General features: G+C 44.7%; 1 protein-coding gene across 3 annotated transcripts in view; it reads left to right on the top strand.

Moving 5' to 3' along the window:
• wasf1 (WASP family member 1) overlaps window positions 1-19,937 on the top strand; it is a 36,249-nt gene extending 16,312 nt beyond the window's left edge. The window contains exons 5-10 of one of the 3 annotated variants that reach the window (XM_072461703.1): window positions 4,168-4,245; window positions 7,005-7,061; window positions 8,198-8,361; window positions 10,330-10,509; window positions 17,066-17,571; window positions 17,832-19,937. In XM_072461703.1, coding sequence (XP_072317804.1) covers window positions 4,168-4,245; window positions 7,005-7,061; window positions 8,198-8,361; window positions 10,330-10,509; window positions 17,066-17,571; window positions 17,832-17,989 — 1,143 coding nt within the window. In that variant the 3' untranslated portion in view covers window positions 17,990-19,937. The remainder of the gene's footprint in view (window positions 1-4,167; window positions 4,246-7,004; window positions 7,062-8,197; window positions 8,362-10,329; window positions 10,510-17,065; window positions 17,572-17,831) is intronic. The other 2 variants (XM_072461704.1, XM_072461705.1) reach the window with 2 other exon arrangements.
• The last annotated feature ends 812 nt before the right edge of the window (window positions 19,938-20,749 follow it).

The following is a 20,749-nucleotide window of genomic DNA, read 5'->3' as shown; positions in this document are numbered from 1 at the left end:
TTATTTGATTAGCCTTCTCACCCCCAAAACATTGATTTTCACCCACTCCTGTTCCTACTTATACATTGAAGTAAATGCATTTTTAGCGGGAGTTGGAAAGCAATTTCACTGTAATGAAAGCCTTGGGGTGGGATTTGCTTGTTTAAAACACTTCATTTCCCACAGTGCTTAGCTGGCAGACTGACAGACCCCACTGAACTTTCTCAGGGAGGAGCTTGGATTTCAGAAATTCATGTCGGTGCACGCACTGTTGTATGGAAAGCAGCTGAATATAGATCCTTCGAAAACAATTTAAAAGATGTGAATTGGAAAAATCACAACAGGAAGTTGATAATTAGCTATTCAACACAATAATTAAGGGAGACGACCTCATGACATCATTGTTATTGGCATTTATTGTTGTATGATAATAATTATGAGTTGGATTTACTCAACATTATTTTCTAACTCCCCAATCTTGTAAGCTACTCGTGAAGCCACAGCTGCCCTGGACCGGAATGTCTGACAATCAGTGCCAACAGCTGCACTGCCCATCTCAACATACCAGGTCTTTTATCATTTTACAGTTTATAATAATGGCTAATACATTAGCTGCCCAACTAAAGGGCTCATTGGCCTATAGAGTCAAATTATATCTATATCTAAGAGTTTTACTCAAATGTACTTCGGTGTATTCGTCTGCTTGGGATTTACACTCTCCAGTTCACTCTACACTGAAGCATTATCAGAGAAAAAATAGACATTAAGAAGTGATATTCTGGTCTTGCTCTAATTATAAGCCAAACGGGACATTTTCAACATTCTGCCGTGCTTCATCTCCATCTTCATTATGAAACGATAATTATGATGCTTGTGACCATTACAAGGGATTTGTTTTGAACGGCACTTGTAGCTGTGAATATGTAAAGGAAAGCCATTATAGCCTTTGTCTAAGAGAAAGTGTGGTGTTGCAGTTATGTACGAAATAATTAATGAGCAGGCTCTCGAGATAAGGATCTTTTAAGGCTTAAGACGGCAGCAGACTTATTCAAAGAGGAAGTGCGTGTTATTTTTTTCCTCATACATCACATTATAAATCTAGTCGACACCGGGGATTGCTTCCATAAAAAGCACATTTGGACATTTTTGGAGGAAAGCAATAATATTTAGCCTGCAGCTTGAATTGGACGACTGCAGGTATTTGTGCATGTATGAGTATTACAGAATACACAACAACATTTTGGTCACAAGGGGAATTTTCAGGACAGAAATACTTGGTCTACTGTCATAAACACAAGTTAAACTGACATTGCACAGTAAGTTAAAGGTTCATTCTGTGACTTTTCTGGAGGAGTTTACCACCTGCTTTTTCTGCATGAACATGTTTTTGGTTTACCTGGACTATTACACAGTATGGCATTAATCTCCATAAGACGAGCAGGGGCAATAAAGACGCCATGAAGCAATAAAGGCATTTCATTTAAATAAATTAAATGCCTTACTGTGGAATATTACCCGTAAAGCATTATCATCTTCATGGACAAAAGTGGCAGACCTTCCCACCAGAAAAGTTAAGTACTATACATAGTGCACCTTTAAATATCTACAATGCAATGAAGTGTAGATGTTGTGCTTCCTTAACTCTCCCATCTATTGATCCTGGCGTAGTCCTGGTTTAGCCCTGGCTTAGCCCTGGCTTAGTCCTGGTTTAGCCCTGGCTTAGCCCTGGCGTAGTCCTGGCTTAGCCCTGGCTTAGCCCTGGTTTAGTCCTGGTTTAGCCCTGGCGTAGTCCTGGTTTAGCCCTGGCGTAGTCCTGGCTTAGCCCTGGCGTAGTCCTGGCGTAGTCCTGGCTTAGCCCTGGTTTAGTCCTGGCGTAGTCCTGATTTAGTCCTGGTTTAGTCCTGGCGTAGTCCTGATTTAGTCCTGGTTTAGTCCTGGTTTAGTCCTGATTTAGTCCTGGCTTAGCCCTGGTTTAGCCCTGGCTTAGCCCTGGCGTAGTCCTGGTTTAGCCCTGGTTTAGCCCTGGCTTAGCCCTGGCGTAGTCCTGGTGTAGTCCTGGCGTAGTCCTGGCTTAGCCCTGGTTTAGTCCTGGCGTAGTCCTGATTTAGTCCTGGTTTAGTCCTGGTTTAGTCCTGGTTTAGTCCTGATTTAGTCCTGGTTTAGTCCTGGCTTAGCCCTGGTTTAGCCCTGGTTTGGTCATGGCGTTGTCCTGGTTTAGCCCTGGTTTAGCCCTGGTTTAGTCCTGATTTAGTCCTGGTTTAGCCCTGGTTTAGCCCTGGTTTAGTCCTGATTTAGTCCTGGTTTAGTCCTGGCGTAGTCCTGATTTAGTCCTGGTTTAGTCCTGGTTTAGTCCTGATTTAGTCCTGGTTTAGTCCTGGTTTAGTCCTGGTTTAGCCCTGGTTTGGTCATGGCGTTGTCCTGGTTTAGCCCTGGTTTAGCCCTGGCTTAGCCCTGGCGTAGTCCTGGTGTAGTCCTGGCGTAGTCCTGGCTTAGCCCTGGTTTAGTCCTGGCGTAGTCCTGATTTAGTCCTGGTTTAGTCCTGGTTTAGTCCTGGTTTAGTCCTGATTTAGTCCTGGTTTAGTCCTGGCTTAGCCCTGGTTTAGCCCTGGTTTGGTCATGGCGTTGTCCTGGTTTAGCCCTGGTTTAGCCCTGGCTTAGCCCTGGCGTAGTCCTGGTGTAGTCCTGGCGTAGTCCTGGCTTAGCCCTGGTTTAGTCCTGGCGTAGTCCTGATTTAGTCCTGGTTTAGTCCTGGTTTAGTCCTGATTTAGTCCTGGTTTAGTCCTGGCTTAGCCCTGGTTTAGCCCTGGTTTGGTCATGGCGTTGTCCTGGTTTAGTCCTGGTTTAGTCCTGGCTTAGCCCTGGTTTAGTCCTGGTTTGGTCATGGCGTTGTCCTGGTTTAGTCCTGGTTTAGTCCTGGATTAATCCTTTGGATTGTTGTGTTATTATATCTTGATGTTTCTTAATGTAGCCACAGCTAACAACGACTTCACACCACTTTAAAACTGCAGACAAACTTACGGGTAGACACATTTTGAGACTCAACAGTAAATGGTAACGCAAAGGAAATTGACTGAGTCCTAATCTATTTTACTGTGGGCTTAAGCCTCTGTGATAAAGAGCAGTGGAAATAACAGAGGAGACGCACAGTTATAAAAGTAGGAAGCGTCTCATTCTCACTTGACTCCAAACTGAATTAGCAGCGACTCCCTGAGGCTCCTCTCTCTGTCTGCTGTTTGATTACAGCACTCACACTCTCCTAATGGAATACATTGACATTTATATCAGCGCTCGCCCTGGTTAAAAAGTGGACAGTAATTCCATTCAGTGTTGATCAAAGCACCAGACAAATGCTCATACCCAAGCCTTTTTTGGTAATCTATCTTATGATGAAAACTAATTTTTATTTGATATGCTCAATTTTATTATGTATTATTTAGCACTATTATTACATATTTGTGTGTGTAAATTAATTAATTGATTAATCTATATTTCTTTTAAATGTAATTTATTGTTTTATTTGTTATTATTACCAAGCAAAATATTAAGTACAAATTCTTATTTACCACTTTGGCCTGATTTATTTTTGAACTATTTTAACTAAATTATCACTTTACTGTTAGTATTTGCCTAAAATAAAAGGAGCAATTAACAAACCCATTATTTTATCATTCAGATGATTAACAGGACTTGAGCGTGTCCTCTTTACATCTGATATTGACATGAGCTGTTTCAGAGTCAAGACCGTTTCAAGGTTGAGCTTCGACAGATGGTCCACAACTGGGATGGATTTATAAAAAACATAAAAGCCATAGGCAAAAATGGGTTCTTCAGTACATGCTAGAGGTTTTAGCTAACTTTATCTTTTGATAGGATTGTGGTGTGGGGCCCTATTACTTTGTAAATTAATTCATATCTCAAGAAAATACCATTTTAGAACAAACCAATTAAGCTCCTTGTTGAAATAGCTGCCATAAATAGTATTGAATAATGACTGAAGTTTGTTGTTACATCTAACTCTAATAAAGAATGGTCCTACTGGTCCTTAACAAAGTAAAAGCAGATGACTTCCTGTCAGCTGTTCGCTGCTACTGTCCCGGCCTTCTGTAAATAGTGTTTCACTTATGGCTCTCTCGTTATTCTCTCCTCATTCTTTGCTCTGTCCATACACTATGTGACCGCTCTGCACAGCCGGATCTGCCTTATCTCATGTGTCCCAACGGCTTTCTATTTGACCCCCGTCCTGCCCCCTTCCTCTGCTATCCGGAGGTAAGACCGTACAAGTCCCAGCGGCCTGTTGCCTACTCACCCCACTAACCCAACACAACAGCCCCTGGACTTCACCTTTAATTGTCCTGTAATTAGCATGAGATTGGATTTATGAGCACAGTACTAATAGCACTTGTGTGGTAAAGAAATGCTTTAATATTATTACAGTTGATTTTATTGATAATGATGTGTGTTTTTTATTGCATCCACATTTAAAATGCTTTAATTTAAGCCTCATTCAAATGTATTATAAAATACTTCAGTGTGGAGTACCACATGGATCAATATTAGGGCTGTGATTGCTGTCATTTTATTTGCAAAATATTACGTGGTCATTTCAGCTTTCCATAATTAATAATGTATTATTTGAAGATTTTTTTGTCATTTAAAAAAAAGTGTCTGAAAAGAAGGCTTAAGATCGAATTTACCTTGTGTTTACAATAGCCTCTTCAAACATTGGTCAAAACCACAAATGCTAATCAGGTACTTGACAGTTGTGAGGGAGAGACTGAAAACTAGTCCAGCAGGTTAACTAGACCAGGGCGTGTTTCAGGTTATAACTCCTCCCTTCAGGCAGGACTAAGAACTCCCTTTAGAGTAGTATAAATTCTAGCTCCTCAAAACCTTTCTATCATGGACCACTCCTGGACAGAAGAGGCATTACATCGACAAAATGAAATGTGTTTTTTTCCTTCTGGGTTTGTCACTGATAATCACTCCTCATCAAACATGATTTACATACAATATACTTGGCATTTCCATTGCAAACACCATTAAGACTGAGGCACGAACTTGGATATATTGTAGTTGGACTTGGATCAACATTTATTTCAATTAGATAAAAAAGACGTGCTGGTAAATAATACCTCTATAAGTACTGCCTCTGCTGCGGTAGTGTATTCAGTCCAGATAATATTGTCTGGAGTTGGGTTGTCCATTGCTCCTGTTAGCTCCTCCCTCGCTGGGCTCTATTTTCTACCCAATATTTGCTCTCTGCACTTGCTGAGTCTGTCACATCCAGCATGAAGCCACGCAGCCCAGTACAGTAACACACATAGCTCACACTGACACACTTAAATAGCTTCTGTTCAGGCCATAACTCTGGAGATGCGCACACAGTCGGATAGTTGGCTGTTGGGATGAGGGATGGAGATTTCCCTGCAGGCTCGGCAGCTTCTGAAATTAGCCCCATTTATAAAAGTCCTGACAAACGTGTTCAGATGCACCGTCCCTCACTCGGCACCCGCCTTGCTTACTTTAAACTCTTTTGCAGTGAAAAATGTTGCTTATAATATGTGTGGCAGATGGTGGCGTTTACACAGCATTTAGCTACTACAACCTGTCTAATTATTTCAGTGTCTGTCTAATTCCAACGCGCATAATGCATCATAACGAGTTTAAACAGAGATCTTGCAACACTCCACACATCACACTTTGTTTTAGATTTACAATATTCATAGTGTAAATTAAATCTGCACTGAAACAATTCTTCACAGTGATGCATTTTAAGTACAGTTACATGTGGTTAAATGTAATATTTGACTTTTTGCGTCAAAGTGCCCATGAGCACACGGTGTTGTCAGCGTGGACTAAACAGTAATGACTTTGCGGGTCCAGATTTATGAACGCGGGAGCAGAGACGAGGGTGCTGTATGCAGACCAATGCCTCATCACAGATAATGGGCCGTGAGGAATCAGAACTTAATCAATAGGCATTAGCATCTAAATTATTCCCTTGCTCCTCCTCTGAGGCCGAGCGGTGGACGAGCCAGAGAGGACACTGCAGTGGTTGAGTTTGTGCTCCAAATTCAACCACTGTGGCTTCATAACTCGATTATACTGCTACATTCATTTGCAAACTATGACAAATGTGATTTTTTTTTTGGTTGTTTTTTGTTTCATTTCAATGGGGCACTCTGTAACGTTTTTGGGTGGAGGGTCTGTCACCTGCTTGTCTCTATGGAGAATGTGTTGCTTTCCTCAACACTGCATTTAACTTTTAACTAAGGCCTTATTCAATTAATGGTGTTGTTATTGCTCCAAAAAAAGAAGAAAAAAATGCTACAAATTGAAAAACATGCATTCTCCACAGATCTGACCTGTAAAGTGCCCTGATGGTGCTGATTGGGCCTGTCTAATATTATTGAATAAATAAAAGCTGGAGCAATATTTTTTAAGGCTCAATATTTATCATATGAAAAAAAAAATTACACTAGTCCGACCAGATTTGAGCTGTAAATGATGTCATTGGGTAGATTCAATATTATTGTGGAGTAAATTTAAAGCTATACTGTGGAACATTCTGATTAAACTAACATAATTTCCGAAGAAGACAAGCAGGTGACAGACCCTCCACCGGAAAGGTTACGTACTGCACCTTTTTAAAGTCGTCAGAAATGTGTCACTTATAAGTTTATGCTTTGTTCGAATTTCTGTTTGTTGTATTTAACGACGCTCTTTGCCGTTTCTTTTGGCGCCGCATGTTCTTGTTTTTGTTCTTGCTCGTGCTCCCCTCTCATTCCAGTAATATCTGTCTCTTTCTAAACCAGATTGTTAGTCCTGTGTTTTGTCTACGCCAGGACAAATACTAGCATTGTGACGTCCCTAAACTGAAAGCACACCTCCATTGTGTTGTCTTTTTTCACTTTTCACCCCTCGCTGTCACCACCCACTACTGTTGTTGTTGTTGTTGTTGTTTTGCTTCTTGCTTTTTTCAGACCCTAACCCCAGTGCTTCTCTTGTGTTTTTGTTTTTTGTAGTTGCAGGACCCCCGCATGTATGATCAGGTCTATAGGTATTTAGACCTTCCAGGGCAGGTATGTGAAAAATACAGATATATTTCAGACATTTTGTGTGATTTTTGCTTCTGCTGTGTCTGTTTTCAATTGACCCTTTAAAAAGCTTTGTCATCAGAACGTTTAAAATTCAGAAATGGAAAGGAACAAAAAGAGGCCAAATTAAGTCGTACTGGAACTGTTTCAATAGTTAACTGACGTCAGATTGAAATGCTAATGTTTTTAAGGCTTCATAAAGGACAAAAATTAAGCAACTTTGATTTTCCACTGTAGACATGTCAGGTAATTTTCTTTTCAATTACAAAGGCCTAAAAAAATTATTTGAGTTTAACAGATACACAATATTTGCTGTTATGTATTTAATATATCTGTAGATAAAATGAAAAACTATGGTGAAGTCAACATTTTTGTACGTATTCATCTTTTATTTAAACGTTTATTGTAATCTCGCATTAAATAAAGTCATGTAACATACAGTTGTACAAACGTTCAAAACAGGGCTCTGATGTCACTTACATGTATCTGAGAGGTTATAATCTGGCCAAACCCGCTAGATCTTTTTATATTTTTGATATTCATTTGTTAATTCTAATTCTTCTATAGAAATCACATTATGTTTGACTTCACTTTTTCCTCCATTCTGGATTTTCGAAGGTGTTTGTTTACAAGCTTTTAAAGGGTTTATTGTGCAGCCAAATGTTTGATTCCTTTTTCATATACAACCTTTCTCTACACACAGAACATATTAGACTTGATTTGGGCTTTCTTCTTTCATATTTACAAATCATTTTTTGTATTAGATATTTTTATAGAGGTGTCACCTGAGATAGAACTAGAAGATCTTTTCACAGTGCTGTATTTATGTAAGCAATATATTCTCTTTTCCTTTCTTTTTTGTGACATTTTTATATTGACAGGGATGTTTTTACAAATATGTTTTAATGCACATTTAGAACATTTTTGGTTGGTTTCAGATTAGGTAGCTGATTTGTAAATGTAATTATTTTTTATGACACAACATCTCACTAGTTAGTTCTGCAATGTGTTATTCACTGATATCTAACCAGTTTTTTTCTCTCTCCACCTTTGTCTTCATCCACCATCTTGTCGTTCGTCCTGTTTGGTCTGGTGTGTCCCTCATCGCTCCCTGCCAACAGGTGAAGGGCATAGATCGCTCTCACGAGCCGGACAAAGTGCCCCGAGCCCCACACGACCGAAAGAAGGAGTGGCAGAAGCTGGCCCTGGGTGCAGAGCTGGCCCAGGACATCCCGGACGACAAGCACCGAGAGGCTAACGGCTCTGCAGGTTACCACGACAACAGGTCAGTCAGATTTGAGTTTTTTTGTGTTTTAGAAAACCTAGTGTTTAATCCAGGGGTCTCCAACATTTCTGCCCTTGTGAGCTTTCATTGGAACAAAACACCCGTGCACTACTCTACGCTGTTCTGACATATTTTATAGCTTATTTTGGCCAAAACAAACTCATTTCTGTCTGAACATTTCAAACTAATATATAGTTATTGCAGTGTATTTATATAGCGCTTTTCCACCTTCAAGGCACTCAAAGGACATGGTTCAACATTGTTATTTGCTTATAAGCCGAGGCACAACAATGGGGTCTGGGGGGGTCAGGTTGTTCTGAAGAACTTCACAGAAAACATAAGTAACTTCCTACATTTTGGTGAATTTTAGATATACTATTTAGTAAGTCACTGCTCATTCACTTGTGATCACGTGATATGATTTTATTCTTAGTAACCCACCCCCACCCCGTTTCCCCCCAGGCCCTGAGTTTAGCTACACAGCCCCTGACCGTTCACATCTTCACCTCTTTTCTCTCCTCCCCTGTGGACCGAAAGGCTCCAGGTAACACTCAGGCTGCCAACGGTTTTCACAGCACTTCTACGTTTTATGTTGGAGCTAAATTTTTAACCGTTGTCTTTTGTGAGAACACGTTTGACTTTGCGGTGCACGCCTCCATGTGGCGTCAGTTTGCACTTCCAATCATTCGCTCTTTTGCATCTTTCTCCATGTACTTGAGGCCACTGACATCAAATAAAACATATTCTGTAGCTTTGACACCAGCAGAACAAGGCTATGTGGCAGTCATTTTCCCCAGTAATCCTGCTCCGAGCACGCATCTGTTTTTTTCGAGTCTGATTTAAAAACCTAACCAAAGCCCACTGCTACTGCTAGTAAAGAGAAAATAAGAAAAACGCCTCAAAGAAATGTGACTGCGGGGAAAGAGGAGAGCTGTGCAGGTCTACCCGGAGAGAAAGCACTGAAGTACAGCATTAAACTTGCCTATCACCGTGGAAACGAGCAGGTGTCCTCAGCAGGCCAAGTTGCAGGTTTAGATTTTTTTTTTGCTTGCAGGTTGAAATCAGTCACTCCGAAAGTAAATTGGTCCCACTTCGCAAACAAACGCTCCTTATGCAGTGATTTACACTTCATTTGCCGTGAGGAAAAAGCAGCCGTGGCAACGCTGATTAGAATCCCTCACAGTTATGATTTTGATGAGTTTATTGTGCTGCAAGTCTCCAGTGCCACTCATTTTCATGTCAGTCGATGCTATTAATCAAAAATCCATTTCAGACAAATTAGTGCCTTTCTAGGGCATGTCATTGTGATCTTATTCAAACCATGACGGCTCGATTGTGCTCTTATATACAACGTGTAAAAATATATTCCAAAGGAGTTAAATTGACAGTTGTTTAATTTATTTGTAATTGAACTTCTACCAGATCAATTTCTGTCAGTGTCATAAATGATTTGTCTGTAGATGATAAACATAGTCTCTTCTTTTATAAATCTACATTCAACTGTTGTTTTGATGATCATTTACTGTATTTTTAAGTGCAATTTAGAGTTAAAATAATGACATTTTATTGCTTGTCAAAATTTTCGATTCTCATTCACAGGAGTTTTTTTTTGTTTACTGGGAACGTGAGATGAAAAGAATATTGTAGAGCTGCAAGATTAATTGCAACGGAATCGAAATCGCAATTTGAATGGACGCAAATTGCAAAGGGCATTGAAGAGCAAATGATCCTGTCACTCTCTGCATAAAAAAACTGTAGTTTAGATCTGTACAAACATGAAATACATAGTTTGTCAGTTCATATTCATTTTTTTGTCGTTGTAAATTCTCCTGGATGCTTTCAAATGTAAATCTTTTAAGGCAATCAAATATTAAATTGATCAGAATTAAATCTCTTTTTATAACACTCCATCCGTTGAGTGTCTTTCTCTCGCCTTCGTACAATGTGGTCTCATATTTGTCGTTGCAGGGGTCAAGTGTACGCTGAGCACATGGACGGGACATTCTCGTTGGCGGCGTTGCCCTACACTCAGATGAACGAGCTTCTCAACAGAGGGGACCGAATGTACTCATCACGACCCCACGATGCCCCGCCCCCGCCGCCCGCCATGCACCAGATGGGGGACATCAAGGCCCCCTCCGTTCTCAGGTGAGATCACAGGCTAGGACAATGACCCGCCACTCCGATGCCCATCTTTAGGTTGATCCTGTTGGTGAAATAAGACTTTTAAGACATTCTGATTGAAGCCATGAAGACATCATTAAGACATGAAGAGCAGAAATATTTAATTGTTGTTGTTGTTGTTGTTGTTGTTGTTGTTTTATGGCGGTTGGCATCCGAGTGTTGCATTACCGCCAGACTTTATTCCTCAGACTTGTTGTTGTTGTTGTTTTATGGCGGTTGGCATCCAATTGTTGCATTACCGCCAGACTTTATTCCTCAGACTTTTCGTAGTCCTCAGACTGTCGTAGTCCGTAAAAGTACTCCTTCCATTGCTTTGGTGTTACAAAGCCCATGAGGTCATGATATGTCTTTGTGACCGGCTTTATTCCAGGGAGACTCTTCTTCATCTTCCTCTCCCTCTTTGACGTTCGGTGCTTTGGAAGTACAAAGCCCATGAGGTCATGGGACGTCTTTGTCGTTTTATCCTTTAGAAGTCCTTCTTCCATCACTTTGGCGTTTCTAAGCCCATGAAGCCCAAGCGCGTTAGAACATCCTCTTGCTCCTCATCCTCGGCTCAGTCTCCAACACCCCCCACCTTTCGTAGTCCAGAAGTCGCCCTCACTCTGCTTTTTCCAAACCTTCCACCACAGCTTTGTCTGCTTCCTCTGCTCTTTGAAGTTGCTCTCTGACATTTGGCTTGGGCTCCAATACACTTTTCTTTGAAGCTATGGCTGGCGTAACAGGCTGGTGTTGGTGGATTCAGTTGCTTTGGTGTTACAAAGCCCATGAGGTCATGATATGTCTTTGTGACTAGAATAGTTGTTGTCGTCGTTGTTGTTGTTGTTTTATGGCGGTTGGCATCCAATTGTTGCATTACCGCCAGACTTTATTCCTCAGACTTTTCGTAGTCCTCAGTTGTTGTTGTTGTTGTTGTTTTATGGCGGTTGGCATCCAATTGTTGCATTACCGCCAGACTTTATTCCTCAGACTTTTCGTAGTCCTCAGACTGTCGTAGTCCGTAAAAGTACTCCTTCCATTGCTTTGGTGTTACAAAGTCCATGAGGTCATGATATGTCTTTGTGACTAGAATAGTTGTTGTTGTTTCAGAGACCGACCGGCTTTATTCCAGGGAGACTCTTCTTCATCTTCCTCTCCTTCTTTGACGTTCGGTGCTTCCATCGTACAGCTTTATTCTTTAGGCTTCATTCTATAGGCTTTAATATTTCCACTGATGTCGCTGCTTGGTAGCCGTGCGTCTACGAGACTGGACGAGGACAGGAGACCACCCCCACCCCCATCTCGTCACTCTGATCACTCTGACTCCCCCTAACATTGATGAATGTCACACATCCTCCTCTGCGCTCCACGAAGGCCGAGACGGGAGATGGCGGAGGAGAGTGGATCGGTGGTCGAAGACGTTCTGGACGGCGTGGAGGGGCAGCCTTTTCTGCCTGCACGTGCCCGGAAACGTAAAAAGTCCCTTAGCTCGTCCGAGGGTTCTGGGAATGAGCAGCAGGATGAGGCTGAAGCTATTGATATCCGGGGTGAGAGCAGAGACTGTAAGGTGATCATAAAGCTTGCACAGGATAGTGCATCCTTTAAGGATTGGAATTCAGTGGCATTGTCAAAGAGCCTAACTGTAGCTGTGGGAGTGATCAAGAGTGCGAGTGTCCTTAGAGATGGCTCGCTGCTGGTCGTGTGCAAGGACGCGGCTCAGCAACGGAAGGCGATTGGAACTAAACGTCTGGGTGGAAAGGACATTCTTGTGTCTGATGCTGAAAGAAACACGGTCAGAGGAGTTATCGTAGGTGTCCCTACGGCGACGTCTGTGGATGAAGTTAAGGAGAATTTGACTGGAGCTACGGTGGTGGACGCTAGGCGGTTGAAGGTGACCCGGTCTGGTGTAAGATGTGACAGCTTGTCGGTGGTGGTGGCACTTGAGGGGAGGTGCCTGCCTAGTGGGGTGTTCGTTGGGTTCATGTGCCATGACGTTGGGCCATGTGTTCCGCCACCCCTGCGTTGCTTTGGGTGCCAGCGCTTTGGGCATATTGCAGCGGTCTGTGGAGGGAGGCAAAGATGTGGTGGATGTGCAGGAGATCACGAGTGTGGGAGGTGTGACGTGGCAGCGGGGCTGGGGTGCTGTGGCTGTGGGGAGGAGCATGGCTCTGCCTGCGGGGGATGCAGGTTTGGCGGGGGAGCTGCTGAGGTGCATGGGATGGAGGTCTCTCGGGGTGTGTCCTGTGCAGATGCAGTCGGGAAGGTTTCAGGTGGCGAGTTTGGAGTGGTTGCGGAGAGAGGAGCCGGCGCTGCTCCCGGCCGGGGCGAGGTGGGAGGGGCCATCGTGGCTCCCGGGAGGTGTGAGGGTTTCAGGGTTGGTGAGAGTGCCCTGGTTGTGGATGGAGAGGATTTTGTGCCCCCAACCGTGGGGGTGGTCTCCTGTCCTCGCCCAGTCTCGTAGACGCACGGCTACCAAGCGGCGACATCAGTGGACATATTAAAGCCTATAGAATGAAGCCTGAAGAATAAAGCTGTACGATGGAAGCACCAAACGTCAAAGAAGGAGAGGAAGATGAAGAAGAGTCTCCCTGGAATAAAGCCGGTTGGTCTCTGAAACAACAACAACTATTCTAGTCACAAAGACATATCATGACCTCATGGGCTTTGTAACACCAAAGCAATGGAAGGAGTACTTTTACGGACTACGACAGAGTCTGACGACTACGACTACGACGACGACGACGACGACGACGACGACGACGACAACAACAGGCTTTATTCCAGGGAGACTCTTCTTCATCGACGTTCGGTGCTTCCACCGTACAGCTCCACTCTCTAGGCTTCACTCTACAGGCTTCAACATTTCCACTGAGGACTACGAAAAGTCTGAGGAATAAAGTCTGGCGGTAATGCAACAATTGGATGCCAACCGCCATAAAACAACAACAACATTTCCACTGATGTCGCTGCCCGGCAGCCGCGCGTCCACGAGACTGGGCGAGGACAGGGGACCACCCCCATCTCGTCACCCCGATCACGCCGACTCCCCAAAAGCAGACCCCCATCACTCCGACCCCCACCCAGCGCCCCCAGCCTGCCCCCCACACCTGCCCAATCAAGCTCCCCTGTTCCAAGGAATCCCCCCGCAGCCCCAGTAATGATCCCGATCCTTTCAGTTCCGCCCCGAGTCCGAGCAGCACAGTCCACAACATCCACCACAAAGAGCACAAAATCCTCTCCATCCACAACCAGGGCACTCTCACCAATTCCGGAACCTGCACACCCGGGACCCCCACTCCCGAAACCCCCACACCTCCCGGGAGCCACGCCGGCCCCCCCACCTCGCCCCGGCCGGGAGCAGCGCCGGCTCCTCCCCCTGCACCCACCCCAAACTCGCCACCTGAAACCCCCCCGACTGCATCTGCATAGGATACACCCCGAGAGACCTCCACTCCATGCACCTCAGCAGCTCCTCCGCCAAACCCGCATCCCCCGCAGGCAGAGCCATGCCCCTCCCCACAGTTACAGCACTTCAGTTTTTCTCCCACGTCACACCTCCCACACTCGTGATCTCCTGCACATCCACCACATCCCTGCCCCCCTCCACAGACCGCCGCAACATGCCCAAAGCGCTGGCACCCAAAGCAACGCAGGGGCGGTGGAACACACGTCCCAACGCCATGGCACACGAACCCAACGAACACCCCACTAGGCAGGCACCTCCCTTCAAGTGCCACCACCACCGACAAGCTGCCACATCCCACCCCAGACCGGGTCACCCTCAACCGCCCAGCGTCCACCACCGCAACTCCAGCCAAACTCTCCCCAACTTCATCCACAGACGTCGCCGCAGGGACACCCACGATAACTCCTCTGACCGTGCCTCCCTCAGCACCAGACACAAGAATGTCCCCTCCACCCAGACGTCTAGTTCCAATCGCCCTCCGCCGCCGAGCCGCGTCCCCGCACACGACCAGCAGCAAGCCACCTCCAAGGACACTCGCACTCCCGACCACCCCCACAGCCACAGCCAGGCTCCTCGACAACGCCACTGAACTCCACTCCCCAAAGGATGCACCATCCCGTGCAAGCTCCACGACCACCCCACAGTCTCTGCTCTCACCCCGGACACCAACAGCCCCAGCCCCATCCCGCTGCCCATTCCCAGAACCCTCGGACGAGCCAAGGGACCCCCCACGCCTCCGGGCACGTGCAGCCAAAAAAGGCCGCTCCTCCACGCCGTCCAGAACGCCCTCGACCACCGATCCACTCTCCTCCGCCATCTCCCGTCTCTCCAGACCATAAAGCCGGTTGTTGTTGTTGTTGTTTTATGGCGGTTGGCATCCAATTGTTGCATTACCGCCAGACTTTATTCCTCAGACTTTGTCGTAGTCCTCAGACTCTGTCGTAGTCCGTAAAAGTACTCCTCCCATTGCTTTGGTGTTACAAAGCCCATGAGGTCATGATATGTCTTTGTGACTAGAATAGTTGTTGTTGTTTCAGAGACCAACCGGCTTTATTCCAGGGAGACTCTTCTTCATCTTCCTCTCCTTCTTTGACGTTCGGTGCTTCCACCGTACAGCTTTATTCTTTAGGCTTCATTCTATAGGCTTTAACATTTCCACTGATGTCGCTGCTTGGTAGCCGTGCGTCTACGAGACTGGACGAGGACAGGAGACCACCCCCACCCCCATCTCGTCACTCTGATCACCCTGACTCCCCAAAAGCAGACCCCCATCACTCCGACTCCCATTTAGCGCCTTTAGCCTGTTTTCTATATCTGCCCAATCAAGCTCCTTTGTTCCAAGGAATCTCCCTGCAGCTTTAGCAATGATCCTGATCCTTTCAGTTCTGCTTTGAGTCTGAGCAGCACAGTTTACAACATCCACCATAAAGAGTACAAAATCCTCTCTATCCACAACCAGGGTATTCTCATTAATTCTGGAACCTGCACACTTGGGACCTCCACTCTTGAAACCTTCACACTTCTTGGGAGCCACGCTGGCCTTTCTCATTTCGCCCTGGCTGGGAGCAGCGCCGGCTCCTCTCTCTGTATTTACTCTAAACTCGTTACTTGAAACTTTCTTGACTGCATCTGCATAGGATATACCTTGAGAGACCTTTATTTTATGCACCTCAGCAGCTCTTTTGCTAAACCTGCATCCCCCGTAGGCAGAGCTATGTTCTTCCCCACAGTTACAGCACTTCAGTTTTGCTCCCACGTCACACTTCCCATACTCGTGATCTCCTGCACATTTACCACATCTTTGCCTCCCTCTACAGACCGCTGAAATATGCCCAAAGCGCTGGCACTTAAAGCAACGCAGGGGCGGTGGAACATATGGCCTAACGTCATGGCACATGAACCCAATGAACACCTTACTAGGCAGGCACCTCCCTTCAAGTGTTACCATTACCGACAAGCTGTCACATCTTACCCCAGACCGGGTCACCTTCAACCGCCTAGCGTCCACCACCGTAACTCCAGTCAAATTCTCCTTAACTTCATCCACAGACGTCGCCGTAGGGACACCTACGATAACTCCTCTGACCGTGTTTCTTTCAGCATCAGACACAAGAATGTCCTTTCCACCCAGACGTTTAGTTCCAATCGCCTTCCGTTGCTGAGCCGCGTCCTTGCACACGACCAGCAGCGAGCCATCTCTAAGGACACTCGCACTCTTGATCACTCCCACAGCTACAGTTAGGCTCTTTGACAATGCCACTGAATTCCACTCCTTAAAGGATGCACTATCCTGTGCAAGCTTTATGATCACCTTACAGTCTCTGCTCTCACTCCGGATATCAATAGCTTCAGCCTCATCCTGCTGCTCATTCCCAGAACCCCCGGACGAGCTAAGGGACTTTTTACGTTTCCGGGCACGTGCAGCCAGAAAAGGCTGCTCCTCCACGCCGTCCAGAACGTCTTCGACCACCGATCCACTCTCCTCCGCCATCTCCCGTCTCGCCGGTTGGTCTCTGAAACAACAACAACTATTCTAGTCACAAAGACATATCATGACCTCATGGGCTTTGTAACACCAAAGCAATGGAAGGAGTTCTTTTACGGACTACGACAGAGTCTGAGGACTACGAAAAGTCTGAGGAACTACGACAGTCTGAGGACTACGAAAAGTCTGAGGAATAAAGTCTGGCGGTAATGCAACAATTGGATGCCAACCGCCATAAAACAACAACAACAACAACATCTGAGGAATAAAGTCTGGCGGTAATGCAACAATTGGATGCCAACCGCCATAAAACAACAACAACAACATCAACATCAACATTAAGGGAACAGTTTACTCCATCAAGAGGAAGCGTGTGCAGTGCTGCTGAAGTAGTGTTGCACTGATCTATTCTTTTACAAGGGAAGTTAAAGTTGACGGGATGAAAACGCCTCAAGATAAAGATAAAGAAATTGGCAGGAGATGCAGTAATTAATAAATGAGAACGATAAAGCATTTGCGCCGCTGTCTTCATGATGTAGATAAACTATACGCACACTTGACCGTTAATAAGTCCTTTCTGTCTTTGCGTTTAGCTCTGGCTCAGGTTTCTCCGACAGCCGTCCTCAGTCTCCAGCTCGGACGGGAGGTCTCAATAACACTCCTCCACCACCTCCCCCGCTGCCCCCGCCTCCCCCTCCACTCCCCTCTGCTGGTCTGCGGGGCACTCCTCCTCCCATCCCGCCTTTGCCCGTGCAGCAGCATCCCCCGGCCATCCCGCCTCCACCGGCGCCTCTGCAGATCGCCCCAGGGGTCCTGCATCCTGCACCTCCACCGGTCGCCCCGCCTCTCCATTCGTCACCCGCACGTCTGCATCAGGGCATGGGCCCTTCCGATGGTATGGCTCTGCCCCCACCGCCTCCTCCGCCTCCTCTGCCACAGCCTGGAGCCCGCACCTCGTCCCCCTGTCCCCCACCAGGAGCCATGGCGTCTCCTTTACCCCACGGAGCGGCACACGATGTGGTTCCCAAGAGGCATTACCCTGCAAACCTCCCCCCAATCAGCGACGCACGCAGTGTGCTGCTAGAAGCCATCAGAAAAGGTGCCTTGGTCTTACACAAACCTTCATATTTTTACTTTGATTACTATTATATTACTATCATACATTACTATTATACGGTTGAGATTTGTCTTCCTTAGGCCAGGTTTTTCTGTACAGTTTGTTTTTACTTTGGAATACTCTTCTTGACTCTATTTATTTCTTTAAGCATCCTGAAATACAACATTGTGTACTACCATGTGGGTACTTATGACTGAATGTAGTTACAAACATTTTTTTCATTTTCTCTTTTGCTCCTGCAGGTATTCAGCTTCGGAAAGTGGAAGAGCAGCGAGAGCAGGAGGCTAAGCACGAGCGCGTTGGAAATGATGTGGCCACTATTTTGTCTCGACGCATCGCAGTAGAGTACTCCGATTCCGAGGATGAGTCTGAGTTCGACGAGGGGGACTGGGTCGAGTGATGAGGGGCAATAGAGGTGGACAGTGACAGCCCGGTGCGCCCTTGGCATGACCCCTCAGTGTCTCACGTCCATTTGAAGTACAGACAGAAGGACACACTGTTGACGAGTTTATTGTCATCTGTCTTGGTGTAATTTGTGTTGAGGAGACTTACTGTGCCCTTGGTCTCCTTGGTGTCCATTTGTTGATGGCCCATTTGTTTTGGTTTTATGTCTGTGTGTCTATATTTAAAAAACGACTTGAAAAGGAAAATTGAAGGCATGTTGCAGCTTTCCTTTCACAGCACATTGCCCTCTTGTGGCTGGTGATGGCATTACGAGTGCCGTTTTAAGTTTTTTTATTACCTTTTTATTTTGTTAAAGACCATGGTTGAAATGGGCCAGTAATTTACACAAACTTTATGAAAACAGATTGATTATCAGGAGCATTTCTGGTTGAGTTATCCTCGTAGACTTTGCCACAAGTGTTGGTAGTTATTGCTGTATGAATGGGAATGAATGAGCATTTCATGGTTGCTGTGACCATATTCATGTGCATATCCCCTCGCTTGGGTCGGATTACCTGGGAAAATACAATCTGATTCTGAATAAGTTAATGCACAGTGTAAAATGCAATTGAGCAAACTGGCAATTCCATTTCCATGAATCTCTCAAAGCTGCATCTCTTTTTGGCTGGTCATCTGCACCGAGGGCAGCAGTTTACCATTTTCTGTTAAAATATAACAACACGCATCAGAAAGTTGGAACTGTTACAACAAAAGATAATTGTTTTGAAATTCTACAAATTATTACTACAAGGGAATAGATTATTTTGAAGTTTATTGATTTTTATTCAATTTTATTTTTAAAAGATTTTCAGGCCTAAAGGCTTTATTAGAAAGCGTGAAATGGACTCTTAAAGATTCTTCACATTGCATTCATTCAGTCCACACCTGATGGTAGTAAGCTGCTATTGTAGCCACAGCTGCCCTGGGGTAGACTGACAGAAGCGAAGTTGCGACCACCACAATCATTCACACACTCGCCACATTCAGACTAGATATTGTGGAGTTCATAGATTGGAGACATTCGGCAAAAGCTCGAGACCGGTAAAAGAAGAAGAGGCCGAGGTGGAAATGTCCACATTTGTGCAACATCTTAGATTTATGTATTAAGTTTGCTTATTTTAAATTACTACCATCTCCAATGTGTGGCCCTCGTCTCAAACGATGGAGACTGTAAGTGTGTTCATGTGTTTCCATAAGTCGTGATGCATAATAATTACATTTTACAAAGTAACCAACTTATTCAGATGTGTAACACGCACAGAGATTGCAGATTTGTCAGTGTGGGACGGTGTTTTCTGGTATGCTAATCTTGTCATTAAACTAATCTTGAGCCATGTTCTTCTAGTCTACAAAGCTCTTATCCTTCGATGCCATTATTACAGAAGGAAGAGATAAGATGCTTTAGATACACATCAGATTTCTTGCCTACTTCACTGACTGACATTCTTAGATAACAGATTATTTTTCCATAACTAATCTGACCAAGACCACTCGGTACCCGAAGGCAGCTCCTCCCCCAGAATCCCAAACCTTCTGGTTAAAAATAAACAGTTTTTCAGCGTGAAACTGCCTTGAGGCTGTGACAAGAAAATGATGCATAAATAGGCCTCGTTTTAGGCTCATCAAAAGAAAATGTTGGCCATATCTTGTTCGTTCTTTCTTCTTCTTGCCTTATTGTTCGTATTGTTGAGTTGATGAATGTAATTGTGCTGTTACTACTTAACTTGCCTGCGCTTGTATGGATTTGCTGTTTCTATGTTTGGGGGAAGAGAAGAGTTATAATGAGACAGAAACAATTGTTTAAACAAAAAAGACAGGGGTTCAAAGTGTATACCCTGTAACGTATGTAACTGTTGACTGTAACAGTTTGCTTGAAGTAAAATACTAATGTTCAGTCTTCTCAACTTTCTTTGTCGCCTCTTTATTTGTTCTCCTTTTAATTTAGAGCAAAACTGCATTCATAATGATACCACAGTTTGCACTACAATACATGAACTAATAAAGTTTGCGTTACCTCTAATGTGGAGCTAATGAACTCGAAATTGAACTACCCACTCTGCTGTTCTCACGCAGAGTTTTAGACCCGATTATTCACCTTGGAGGAAATTTCCCAGTTGACCTGTCGTCCACTGCGAATGCCATTTGCTGGAAAAACCCTATTCTTCACTGCGATTGTGTGGACATTCACATTCACAGCCTCTCGGGTTGTGACTGGGCATTTATTCTGCCCACTGCTTCTAATCATGAGCTGTAAAACGGAGCTGTAATGCCAGCGGTCCCGGCACAGCGCTCTGCATGGCTGTTATCTACACAGAGGCAGAGGCTGTTCTGCAGTGGAAAATGAGTGCACATATTTAAGGCGTAATGGCACAAGACTTTAGACTAGTTTTAATTGCACTCACCAGGAAAGGACATAAATGACTGCATAATATCAATCTTGTAAACGGCCACAACCTTTTGGCATTGGCTTTTAGTAAAATATGAAGGAAGTGCTTACGTCATTACACAATACAGTTTTATTACAAGTGTTGGGAAGTAACTGTTTACATGTACCAAAAACACATTCACTATACTGATTTAAGTTTGAGTAGGTGTATTTCTCTACAGTTACTTTTTCATTTGGTAGTGTAATACGTAGGGAAATATATTGTGGTATTATAACATTTTGGCTTTGAACTTCACTGAATTAGCAAGTTAAATAGAAAACGGCTGTTAT

Source organism: Eucyclogobius newberryi, unplaced genomic scaffold (assembly GCF_026437365.1).
Source record: "Eucyclogobius newberryi isolate DKJ021-1_F unplaced genomic scaffold, fEucNew1.0.hap1 SCAF_301, whole genome shotgun sequence".
NCBI classification, from domain to species: domain Eukaryota; kingdom Metazoa; phylum Chordata; class Actinopteri; order Gobiiformes; family Gobiidae; genus Eucyclogobius; species Eucyclogobius newberryi.
The sequence above is the reverse complement of the archived record's forward strand: the minus strand, read 5'-3'. Positions and strand labels throughout refer to the sequence as shown.